Source organism: Pogoniulus pusillus, chromosome 11 (assembly GCF_015220805.1).
Source record: "Pogoniulus pusillus isolate bPogPus1 chromosome 11, bPogPus1.pri, whole genome shotgun sequence".
Lineage (NCBI taxonomy): Eukaryota > Metazoa > Chordata > Aves > Piciformes > Lybiidae > Pogoniulus > Pogoniulus pusillus.
This window is the reverse complement of record NC_087274.1, coordinates 14,928,285-14,941,085: the sequence shown is the minus strand read 5'-3', so window position 1 is coordinate 14,941,085 and position 12,801 is coordinate 14,928,285. Positions and strand designations below refer to the sequence as shown.

The window sequence follows — 12,801 nt, the reverse complement described above, 5'->3', positions numbered from 1 at the left end:
AAGGAGTTGCTTCATGTATACAAGATATGCAGAACGCGGGGGCTCGGAGCCAGCCTGAACTTCCAGCCCAAGGAGTGCCTTGGCATGCCGCAGGTCTGCTTCGGGAAGCTGCTGCACTCCCACCACAGGAAGCCTGGCAAAGGGCAGCCTTTCTGAGGGGTCAGAGCTTTCAGGAGTCCTGGACACAGCAGGCTGAGAGCCCACTCCAGGAGCAGAGGGGTGCAAATAGCTCATAGCCTCCAGGGAAGCTCCAGCTGCACATTGTGTGAAGGGAATCCCTGCAGAGTTGCCATTCTGAGAAGTGACTTAAGGGGACTACAGTCTGCTGTCCTCCCTGCCACAGGACAGCACTTCTCCTGTGGAAGGCTACTGGCACCAAAAATCTTAGCCACCACGTCCCTCTTCTTCAGGCATTCCCTGAAGAATGAGAAGTGCCCTAACATATGCAAGCAGGAAGGAAGGAGGAAGGATGAATCCTGGACGCTGGGTTCGCTGCCAGACAGGCTTCCTGGGGCTGTGTCCCTTTTTGTCTCCCTGACCACAGTTATGAGGGGCAGGGACATCCTTCTGCTTTGGATCCTTACAGCTAAGGGCAGAACTGAGCAGGGCAGAGATGCAAGCTGGTGGCCTTTCAGGGGGGAAGCTGAGCTCATGTCTGCCCCAGCTGACGCATCCTGGACACACACAGGAACAAGACCTCATGGTCACAAATTCTGCCAGGGAAGCCACAGGTGTTTCAAGTGCTACCAAGCATCAAGAGCCAGGGGGTCTCTCTCCACCAGCTTGTAGTGTAGAGAACTCCCCAAATGAGAACACCCTGGCAGCAACGTGCCACTGCAGAGGGCAAGGTTATGAGCTTGCCAGAAGAGAAAGCATGCCCTGAGGAGGTCAAACACAAGGCAGAGGTGGCAGGATGGCTGATCCTCCGGGAAGCACATTGATCCCCCTGCTGTGGTGGGTTGAAATTAACCCCCCAAAATAAAATCACCAGACTATCTCAGAAGATTTGCTTGTTTACAGTTCACAGCCAGGCTAGAGGGTTAGTCTTAAGTCACCACACCTGCTGTGACTGAGGACCTCAGGTGGAGCCAGATGCCAGCCACAGTCCTGTCCCTGTCACAGCCCACAAGCAGTGACTGGTGGAATAACCACACAGGCATTGGTGGGTTCCTTTGCTGGCCCTTGAGAAGATCTGAGTGCTCTGGGTGAAGCTGATGGAGAACATTGCCAAAGAGGAGTCAGATGACCAAAGGCTTCATCCCGACTGCTGTGCCACATCTCACTGCTCACTGCCACACAGACCCCCGAAGCTGGAGTCCCATACAGAGCATCTGCTTTCTAAAAAGGCACTGAGTTTCCATCAGACCACACCAAGGCAGAGCAGAGTCCATCCCTGCTGCAGCTGCAGCCCCTCTGTGGTCTCTCACGGCCACACAATGCTCATTCCCACTCTGTAAATGTGCTCCCCTGGTTTCACAGCCCCACTTCTCCTGCAGTGTCCGGTCACTGGGGTGGTTCTGAGCATTTGCCTGTTTGGAAGGTGTTAATCACAGAACACAGAAAGGTAGGGCCCTCTGGAGATCACTGAATACAACCTCCCTGTCAAGGCAGCCTGACCTAAAGAAAGGTCACACAAAAACACTTTCAGGTGGGCCTTGAAAGTCTCCAGAGATGGAGACTCCACCACCTCTCTGGGCAGCCTGATCCAGTCTTCTGTCATCCTTAAATTAAGGAAGTTTCCCCTCATGTTCAGATGGAACTTCTGATTGTCTAGTTTGTGCCTGTCACTGGCCCCATCCTCTTGACACCCACCCTTGAAGTACTGATCAGCATTGATCAGATCCCTCTCAGGCTGCTCTTTTCCAGGCAAAAAGACCCAACTCCCTCAGCCTATCCTCAGCACAGAGATGTTCCAGTCCACTCAGCAGCTTTAACCCTTAATGAACCCATTACTGCAGGCACATCTTCAGGCTTCCCTAGCTCACACAGCTCCACACAACACCCTGGGGCACCTTCTTCAGTACTGAAGTCAATACATGGCTTTTCCCTCAGCAGAAGCATTGGCTCAGGTCAGAGACTGGCATTCCCTCGACAGGGACATTCCCACCAGGCTCCTCCTCAGTGCTGTCATCCCTGTCTGATCTTCCTGACACCAACCCTTTAGATATTTGTAAGCATTGAGAAGATTCCCCCCTTTAATCTCCTCTTCTCCAGCCTAAACAGCCCCAGCTCTCTCAGCCTTAGGTCATTGCAGAAGCTGCCAGCAGCCTGGCACTCGGTGCCCATGGCTGCCTGGACTGCCCTGTACAGGCTGTGCTGGGGTGGAGACAATGTCCAGGGCCAGCAGAACCCACTGGAGCTGTGATGTGCTTGCTGGCAGACGGCAGACAAAAATGTCCTTAAATCCAAAGTCCCCTTGGGAGAATAAACTCTGGGCTGGCTGGGGTCTGCTGCGCTGCCCCACGCTGACCTCTGCTCATGGCCTTGTCCCAGGGCTTCTTGACACCAAAAGGCAATGAAGGAAACCCAGCGTGGAAGAATAAACAGTCTGTGATACCCAATTTGGGCTGCTGGAGACTGGGAAGGGCAGCAACGCTTTGGGTGGATTTCAGAAGGCTTTGGATAATGCATTTGGGGGCACTGGGGTCAGTGGCTCTGGGCGCTGGCCCAGGCGCCAGGGTTAGCCGGTCCCACCCCGGCCCAGGCAGGGAGCTTAGGCAGCAGCTGGCTTTGCCAGTTCAGATGCCAAGTCTGCCTTGAAGGGTGACCCAGCATGGGCAGATCAAAGATGACCTGAAGCTGTGAGAAGTCACACGTGGGGCAGGAGAGAAGCAAGAAGCCGCAGGTGGAGGCTGAAAGCCAGAGCAGCAGCGGGGCTGGGAGCTCTCCCACCCACAGCCACGGAAGGGGCAAGTGGTTCGGCACAGCCCCAGGGGCACAGGACTGAAGATGCTCAGACACTGCTGCAGCACGCCTCCTGGAGCTGCTGAGGGGCTGTCGGCTAACCTGCCTGCTCCCCCAGCAAGCGAGAGGGAAAGCAACGCACGCAGCTCAGAGTTGAGGTAAAGAGCTAAGCCCTTCACAGGCCCCCCAGCCCCCCAGCGCGATGGGCAAGCCGGGCTTGGCTCATCCCGAGGTGGCACACGGGGCGCAGCGCCGGCAAGACCCTCAGCCCAGGCAGCGCCGCCTGCAGAAAGCTTCCCTGCCCAGCACCCTGAGAGGCTCTCTGCTGCAAACCCTTCCAGATAAACCCAACTTATTTAGCTGATAATGTCTAAACAGTTTATCAGCTCTGCGCTCTCGCAGTGCAGCGGGATGGATGTTGTTCTTGGAATTCTGTTTGGTCATAATATTTAGAAGAGGGCTCTGATAGCAAAGATAAGCAGCTCGCCCGCAGCAGATGGCTCGGGAGACGCTCGGCGGAGCCAACATTCTGCAGGGAAGGAATAAACTTGCAATGCAAGTTGTTTGTAAGTGCTGGGAGCTAAATGTCACATGTAAGACTGCACAGACATGCTCTGTCCAAGGTGTTTGAATTTATGGCAGCGAGGATTCAAAGCCAGGGGCCAAACTTGCTTTTAAACTTCCTTAAACAAATGTAAGGGAGGATAAAATACCTCTGGGTCTGCTGTGGGAGCAGGGGTGTGAGCGAGGCGCGTGCAGAGGCACAGCCCCAGCCCTCCCCAGCAGCTCCCTGCCAAGGGCTGTGCCTGCCTCGCTCAGATCCCCTGGCCCCAGCCGCTTCATGAATGACCTCGGCTGCAGCTGGCTCCTCCAGCTCCCCGGGAAAGAGGCACAGGGAGATCACAGAACCACAGCATGGCAGAGGCTGGAAGGCATCTCTGCAGATCATCCAGTCCATCCCCCCTGCCACAGCACAGGGCACACAGGAGCACATCTGGGTGGGTCTGGAAAGTCTGCAGGGATGGGGACTCCACCACCTCCCTGGGCAGCCTGCTCCTGTGCCGAGAACCCTTGCTGGGAAGGAATTGTTCCTAATATCCAACCTGAACCTTCCCTGGCACAACACAGGGATATTTCCTCTTGTCCTGTCACTTGTTCCAACTGCTTGAGGAGCCCAACCCCCACCTGGCTCCAGCCTCTCCTCAAGGAGCTGTGGAGAGCAATGACCTCTGCCCTCAGCCTCCTCTCCTCCACACTGAACCCCCCCAGCTCCCTCAGCTGCTCCTCCCCAACCCTGTTCTCCAGACCCTTACCCAGCTCTGTTGCACTTCACTGGACCTGCTGCAGCCCCTCAATGTCCTTTTTGCAGTAAAGGGCCCAAAAGTGAACCCAGGATTCAAGCTGTGGCCTCACCAGTGCCAGCACAGGGGGACACTCACATGCCTAGACCTGCTGGGCACACTTCTCTGAACGCACTCCAGGATGCTGGTGGCCTTCTTGGCCACTTGAGCACACACTGGCTCATCTTCAGCCAACCCTCAATCAACACTCCTATCTCCTTCTCCACTGAGCACCTCTCTAGACACTCTCCCCCAGGCCTGTAACGTTGCATGGGGTTGTACTGGCCTGAGTGCCACACCTGAGCATGTTGAATCTCACAGCATTGGCCCCAGCCCACCCACCGAGCCTGGCCAGATCAGCAGCCTGTCCCTCACCACACTGCAACCCTGGGGCCAGCATGCACAGAGCAATCTGCTCTGCTGCACTTCACTCTGCTGCTGCTGCAAAGCCTGTACAGGTTGGATTCCAGAGCAGAGGCTGTGGTGAGACATCAATCAGCAGCTGCTTCACAATCTCAGCTGGCTGGAGTAGCTCAGCTGAGAGCCTCTTCTCACAAGGAGCCTCCACAATTCTGAGTGTCCACTCCAGGACTGGTTACTCAGGATTCAGCCAAACATCCAAAAACCTAACAGGTTGAAGCCAAGGAACATTTGGGCTGTCCTGTGCTGGCTGTTTTCAGTCCTCTCCAGTCATCCAGCCTTAACCTACCAGATGCTAAAGAGTCCACAGGTGACACTGTTCTAGAACATCCAGGACAGGGGAGAATGGACTGAAGCTCAAGCAGGGCAGATTTAGCCTCCAGTACCTGAAGGGGCTCCAGGAGAGCTGAGGAGGGACTTTGGACAAACGCTGGGAGTGCCAAGGTGAAGGACAATGGCTTTGAGCTGGGAGAGGGGAGTCTGAGGCTGGAGATGAGAAGGAAATTCCTGACAGTGAGGGTGGGGAGACACTGGCAGAGGTTGCCCAGGGAGGGTTGTGGCTGTCCCCTGCCTGGAGGTGTTTGGATGAGGCTTTGAGCAAGCTGTGCTGGTAGGAGGTGTCCCTGCCTATGGCAGGAGGTGGAACTCTTGAAGGTCTCTTCCAACCCAAACCACTCTTTGAATCTGACTCCCCATGCAGCCAGAGCTGCATGCAGAGCTTTTGCTTCCCAAGAGTCAGCATCCTGCCCCCCCACACCAGTGCTGGGCTTCTTTAAGTGCCTCTCCTAATTGCTTGGATTTATGAGGCCTCTACTGAGATGCTGAAGACAGCCTTTAGAGTCCCTCAGTTCTTGTTCTGTTTAATTCATTCCCGGGCTGCAATTCCAGCTCAGCGTGCGAGGCTCTGCCATTGCCAGCAGAGGCAGATGGAAATCTCTGCCACTCTGTTCCCGTCCCTCTTGTGGTCTCTCTTCACCATTTTTTAACGAGATGTGTCATTGGCAAGTTCCCGAAGCAGCCTGGCACTGGGGCTGGGAGTCTCTCTGGACAGCAATTGCAATCCTCTTGTCCAAAGCAGAGCATCTGCAGTCTGCAGGGGCTTAGTTTTGATGCATGTGGGGAATTTCCTCTCCTCTGATTGCTCAGTGGTAACCTTATTGTGGCCTGCCAGTATCTGAAGGGGGCTACAAGAAAGCTAGGGAGGGACTTTTTAGTGTGTCAGGCAGTGATAGGAGTGGGGGGAATGGATCCAAGCTAGAGGAGGGAGGATTGAGATTGGACATTAGGAAGAAGTTCTTCACCATGAGGGTGCTGAGAGACTGGCACAGATTGCCCAGGGAGGTGGTGGACGCCTCATCCCTGGAGGTCATTAAAGCCAGGCTGGATGTGGCTCTGGGCAACCTGATCTAGCATGAGGTGTCTCTGCCCATGGCAGGGGGGTTGGAACTGGATGGTCCTTGAGGTCCTTTTCAGCCCTGACAATGCTGTGATTCTGTCATCTGTCCTACCACTTTCATCTGCAGGGCTCTTTCTGAGGGGCATATTCAGGCTGAAGGTAAAGTGGTTCATGGCTACAGGTTTGAACTTGGTCTCCACAGCCAAGAAATCATAGAATCATAGAACCAGTCAGGGTTAGAAGGGACCACAAGGATCATCCATTTCCAAACCCCCTGCCATGGGCAGGGACACCTCACACTACATCAGGCTGTCCAGAGCCTCATCCAGCCTGGCCTTAAACACTTCCAGGGATCAGGCTTCAACCATCTGCATATCTACCAAAAGCAACAAGTTTTGTTTACCTCAGGATTGCTGTTTTCACTCTGAGACATCTTCACGGAGCAGCTTCCCTTGAGGCAGACTCCTGGATACACACTCACACAATCACACAGAGCCACAGACTGGCAGGGGCTGGAGAGGACCTCTAGAGATCATTGAGCCCAGCCCTCTGCTGACACAGGTTCTACTGGATCAGGTTGCCCAGGCTGCTGCCACCCGGCTTGGAGCCTCAACCCGGAGTGTCGCTGGCTGCTTTGGAGCACAGGCACAGCAAGGTCAGGGCTGCCCAGGAGCCCCTGCATGGCTGTTCCTCTGGCTGCCTACCTGTTGGCTGGAACATCTAATGTGGACCTTTGCAAGCCATGGCCCTTGCTCCAGGCTGGGCTGCTAAAATCAGCTATGTATTATATGTAGGCCATCCATGATCCTTCTCCAGAACACCTTTGATTACATTGGCAAGAAAGAGTCAAATGGAAGTACGTGGTCAGCTTGCCTCTGGACTGAGAAGCCCTGCAGGGTGGTCCTGTGCCCACTCATGCTCGAGCCTTTTGCACTTCCCCAGACCTTCTGCTGCAGTCCAGCTCAGCTGGTGCCAATAGGTCTATCTCTTCCTCTGCTCCTTCAGCACCCCTGCAAGTCCCCTCCTCAGCTGCAGCTGACACAGGTGGCCAAAGGCTCTTTGGAGACTGATGAGTGACAGTAGCTATGCCATCTAAACTCAGTGCCTCAAGAGGACACTTTCAGGGTCCAGCAGCAGGCCAGGGACCCTGCTCACATTCAGTCTCTGCTGCTCAAGGAACAGCAATTGTGACCTGGAAACCTCAGAGCAATAGAAAAACCAGAAGCAGAGCTCAGCTGCCCCTCCTTGTCCCAAGAGGTTCCCTCCACAGATGGGGTCCTTCAGAGATGTGCCAGCAGCTGTTGCTCTTCACTGAGCTGCAGCCATTGAACAATCCCTCTCTAATTGGCATTGTCTGCTAAAAATAGCCTCGTCCTGCTCAATGAATCAGAGCCAGGAAGACACAGCTCCCCCAGGTCTTGGACTGCCCTCCTGCAGGGCTGAGATTCTGCTGCAGGAGTGCCCAAGCTGCTACTGGCGGCAGGGCCAAGCAGAGTGCTTCACAAGCTGGGGGAGGCTCCTGAGGACCAGGGCTGCACATCTTGCAGGTGCCAGCCCTTTCACCACATGTGGCACAGCTTCCATGGTGATAGGATGTGAGCACCCAGCACAACCTTGCTCCCTCTCTACCCAAGGAGTGCCCCAGGGGTTTGGGTCCATCCTGGGTGGTCATGTACCTCCCTGCATCTCCAACAGTGAAGCACGGGCCTGGGCAACCAGCAGAGAGACACTCCTCTCCCAACGAGGGGAGAAAGGCAGATAGCAAACTTCAAGTGCTGAATTCTCCCAAACTAACTATAAATGGTAAAAACTAAAAGTCTTGCTTTCTCTGGAGGTTTTCAAGCAAAATAACCCCCAGAACGGCAACTTTTCCTGGGATGAGGAAACATTCTTGCATTTCGACATCATCTTGGTCCCTTTTTATCGTAGGGATAAAGTATCCTTTATCTGGACATCATGCATCAGGCGGCAGAGTGAGTCATGGAGTGAATCCATATGAGCTGGGCCCTGCTGAGGACTGGCAGAGCCCGAGTGTCACCCTCACCCTGCATCTCTGCACAGTCTGCTTTGCCTGAAGTGACAGAAGCTGTTGGTGTCACTTCAGAGACACCCCCATGTAGCTGTTGGAGAGCTTGGGCATGGCCCAGATCTCCTGAGTCAACCTGTCTCACACCTACTTCATTCAGCAGAGATGCAAACTTGATGGATCTGCTGCAGCTTTGGTTACAGATGCTGACGTGCAGGCAGGTGGGAGCTGTTGCAGGCTGATGGCTCCAGAGGCCAGGGCTGAGCAGAGTTGCCATCTGAAGCATGGTTGGGCTGCTCAGTGTCAAACACTCAGCAGATTATCTCAGGGCTGCGAGATACCAGGACATGTCTGCAGGGCTGGTACAGGACAAACCCCTGCAGGCTGCGGAGATGTGCTCCAAGTGTAAGTGAGCAGGGAGGGAAGGCCTCATTCTGCATTCCGAGGTCCTGCAGCTGGGTCAGGCCAACCCCAGGCACAAATCCAGGCTGGGTGCAGAGGGGGTTGAGAGCAGCCCTGAAGAAAGAGCCTTGGGGGTGTTGGGTGCTGAGCAGCTCCCCAGTGCCCTCCTGCAGCCCTAAGGCAGCTGTGTGCTGGCTGCAGCCAGAGGAGTGTGGGCAGCAGGGCAGGAGAGGGGATTCTGCTCCTTGGCTCTGCTCTGCTCAGACCTCACCTCCAATCCTGCCTCCAGCTGTGGTGTCCCAAACAGGAGAAGGACACAGAGCTGCTGGAGAGAGTGCAGAGGAGGCCACAAAGATGCTGCAAGGGCTGGAGCAGCTCTGCTGTGAGCACAGGCTGAGGGAGCTGGGGGTGTGCAGCCTGGAGAGGAGACTCTGGGGGACCTTAGAGCTGCCTGCCAGTGCCTGAAGGGATCCTGCAGGAAGGCTGCAGAGGGACTTCTCATCAGGGTGTGTGGAGACAGGCCAATTGTTTGGAGCTCAGGAGGAAGTTCTGCAGTATAAGGGCGGTGAGAGTCTGGCACAGGTTGCCCAGAGAGGCTGTGGCTGCCTCCTGCCTGGAGGTGTCCAAGGCCAGGCTGGATGAGGCCTTGGGCAGCCTGGGCTGGTGGTAGGTGTCGGTGCCCATGGCAGGGAGATTGGAGTAGATGATGTCTGAGGTCCCTTCCAACCTGTGATTCTATGATTCCTTCCTGGATTGCTTCAGACCCATGGTTCAGAGCCACCCTCGGGGGCTGCTGCGTCAAATGTTTGCTCACCTCGTTGCCAGGGGCAGGGACATGTCAGGCCGGCTCTGGAGCGCCGTCTCGGTCAGCCTCTGCCGGCCAGGGTTTAACCGCCCCTCCCTCCGCTGCCGCCGCGCCGCCGGGTTAGGGCTCAAAGGTGGAAGCAGCAGGAAGGGCTTTGCCAGCAGGAGCCGCAGCGGCCCAGGAATGTGACAGGCTTTTTCCATGGCTGCTTCTTCTCAAGCGCGTCCACCGGCAGCGCCGGGCGGTGCAGCCGTGCCTCGGAGCCCCCCGGCGGCGCGGGCAGGGAGCCCTCTGCCAAAGCAGCCGTGCGGGCAGGGAGCCCTCTGCCAAAGCAGCCGTGCGGGCAGGGAGCCCTCTGCCAAAGCAGCGGCGCGGGCAGGGAGCCCTCTGCCAAAGCAGCGGCGCGGGCAGGGAGCCCTCTGCCAAAGCGGCCGTGCGGGCAGGAGCCCTCTGCCAAAGCGGCCGTGCGGGCAGGGAGCCCTCTGCCAAAGCAGCGGCGCGGGCAGGGAGCCCTCTGCCAAAGCAGCGGCGCGGGCAGGGAGCCCTCTGCCAAAGCAGCGGCGCGGGCAGGGAGCCCTCTGCCAAAGCAGCGGCGCGGGCAGGGAGCCCTCTGCCAAAGCAGCCGTGCGGGCAGGGAGCCCTCTGCCAAAGCAGCGGCGCGGGCAGGGAGCCCTCTGCCAAAGCAGCGGCGCGGGCAGGGAGCCCTCTGCCAAAGCGGCCGTGCGGGCAGGAGCCCTCTGCCAAAGCAGCCGTGCGGGCAGGGAGCCCTCTGCCAAAGCAGCGGCGCGGGCAGGGAGCCCTCTGCCAAAGCAGCCGTGCGGGCAGGGAGCCCTCTGCCAAAGCAGCCGCGCGGGCAGGGAGCCCTCTGCCAAAGCAGCGGTGCGGGCAGGGAGCCCTCTGCCAAAGCAGCGGCGCGGGCAGGGAGCCCTCTGCCAAAGCGGCCGTGCGGGCAGGAGCCCTCTGCCAAAGCGGCCGCGCGGGCAGGGAGCCCTCTGCCAAAGCAGCCGCGCGGGCAGGGAGCCCTCTGCCAAAGCAGCGGTGCGGGCAGGGAGCCCTCTGCCAAAGCAGCGGCGCGGGCAGGGAGCCCTCTGCCAAAGCGGCCGTGCGGGCAGGGAGCCCTCTGCCAAAGCGGCCGCGCGGGCAGGGAGCCCTCTGCCAAAGCGGCCGTGCGGGCAGGAGCCCTCTGCCAAAGCGGCCGTGCGGGCAGGAGCCCTCTGCCAAAGCGGCCGTGCGGGCAGGAGCCCTCTGCCAAAGCAGCCGTGCTGGCAGTGCGCCCTGGCGCGGCTGGCAGGGCCGCGGCGTGCCCAGCCCAAGTGCCCCCACATGCTGCTACAACACGGAGCCTTCCCATGCCCGAGGGCAGCCCTGGCGGCCTGTGGCGGCCTGTGGCGGCCTGTGGCGGCCTGTGTGGTAAGGGCAGGTGCTTGTGGGCTGACGCTGCCCCCGCAGACAGGGCCTGCAGCCCGCTCCGGTCAGTGCAGCCTTCAGGAGCTGCATGGATCTGGAGTCACTGTCCCCAGGTAGTCTCCTTCCACCCCCGTGCTCCACACCAGCCCACCTCAGCAGCTGCAGGAGCCGTGGTGCCACAGGAGTGGCAGGAGACCTCAGGCTGAGGCTGGCACGCAAGGGCATGGGAAGAAAGACAGCCCCTGGCAGCTCCTGCCCACACAGCTGACGGCCAGCAGCTTCGGGAGCAGATAAAATGATGCCTTTCAGCTTTGGAGATCTCAGCTGTGCTGTCTGGCCTCATGCTCACCGTGGGACTGGGTGACAGGAGGGAGGCAGCTACCTCACACTCAGTTCTGGCTGCTGGGCAGGAGCCACCTCTCTGAGTGCCTGTGGAGCCCAGCACCAGGCTGGGTGCAGAAGCAGGCACAGTGGTCCCGGCCAGCCCAGACTCCTGGGGCCGGCCCCACGCTGGCCTGGCTTTTGTTTTTAGCCCCTCCTTATCGCTGAGCAGGCAGCTGCCAGCCGCTGCCTCCGGAGCCACGCAGCAGAAACATTGGGCCCTGGCAGAGACTGTGCTGGCAGCACTGCCCCGGGCTGCTCACCAGGGCTGCCTGGGGCTCACTGCCCCCGGCCCTGGGCAGCAGGTGGAGAAGGGCAGCCCCCAGCACAGGCAGCCAGGCTTCCCTGAGCATCCTGGTCCTGGCCACAGGCAGCACATCCCAGAGGGAGACACAGGCTGGGGCTTGCAAGTGCTGGGCGAGAGGCTTGGCACGCAGCCAGGTACCTATGCCCAGCAGCAGCAGAGGAAGAGGCCTCCACTGCTGGCTGAGTGCTGGGATTTGGGCTTGCACATCTTGGGGATTGTGTCCCAGGGGGCTTGCCACACTGTGAGTGTTGTGGCCCTGATTTGGTGCTGTCTCTAGAGCACCTGCTTCAGGTGAACCCTCGGAGGAAGCAGTCCAGCTCAAGCTGGGCACAAAACAGAGAGTGTGGTGATCCACCTGTGGGACTCTCTTTGGGCTCTGATGCACACTCTCTGGAGGACTTGCCCTAAAAAAGACATAGCAAACCCTTCCCCAGGTGAAGGGGAAGTCATCCAGCCATTCCCAGCCACAAGCAAAGCTGTCTCCATAGCCACCGATGATGTGAATTTTCACCCAGCTCAGGGAAGCAGAGCCCCAAGCAGGCAGGCAGAGAGGAGAGGAAGGTCAGGGTCTGCAGCGGGACAAGGCTCATCACTGAGGTGCAGTGGGAGTTTCAGCACAGCACAGGGATGGGAGAGGCAGAAAAGCCAGGCTGTAGCTGGAGCAAACTGAACTCTGCCATCTCCAGGCAGATGACTGCTGCAGCCTGTCTAAAGAGCAGAGGCTAAAGGTGCTCTGAAGAAACCCTGCAGCCTGGGTGATGGAGGGAGGAGATGCAGCATGGAGCTGACCTGGATGACACACAGCTCAGCGGGCAGGAGCTGTGCAAAGTCCCAGAGCACACTGCACAGGGCACTGCTGGCCGTGAGCTTGGAAGGAAGGTAGGATGGGTCTTGTGAGACCCCACCTGAAATGTTCTGGTGCTTCCAACACAAGAAGGACATGGAACTGTTGGAGAGCATCCAGACAAGGCCACAAAGATGATCACAGGGCTGATGAACCTCCCTTGTGGGGACAGGCTGGGACAGTTGGGCCTGTTCAGCCTGGAGAAAAGAAGGCTCCAGGGAGATCTCAGAGCAGCCTTCCAGTGCCTGAAGGGGCTCCAGGAGAGCTGGGGAGGGACTTTGGACAGGGGCTGGGAATGCCAAGACGAGGGACAATGGCTTTGAGCTGGGAGAGGGGAAACTGAGAGTGGAGATGAGGAAGATATTCTTGGCAGTGAAGGTGGGGAGAGACTGGCACAGGATGCCCAGGGAGGTTGTGGGAGCCTCATCCTTAGAATTATTTGAGGCTGGATGAGGTCTTGAGCAAGCTGGGCTGGTGGGAGGTGTCCCTGGGCACTAGCCCAGCCACGGGGAGGTAGGAGCCCACAGTGGGCGTGTGACTCGGTGCGAGTGCCACCCTTGGGATGGCAG

The 12,801-nt window shown here is 58.1% G+C and overlaps 1 protein-coding gene across 1 annotated transcript in view; it reads right to left on the bottom strand.

Annotated features, from left to right (window-relative positions):
* LOC135179803 (proline-rich protein 2-like) overlaps positions 1-9,496 on the bottom strand; it is a 28,108-nt gene extending 18,612 nt beyond the window's left edge. The window contains exon 1 of the mRNA XM_064151838.1: positions 9,303-9,496. Coding sequence (XP_064007908.1) covers positions 9,303-9,496 — 194 coding nt within the window. The remainder of the gene's footprint in view (positions 1-9,302) is intronic.
* Between the last annotated feature and the right edge of the window lie 3,305 nt (positions 9,497-12,801).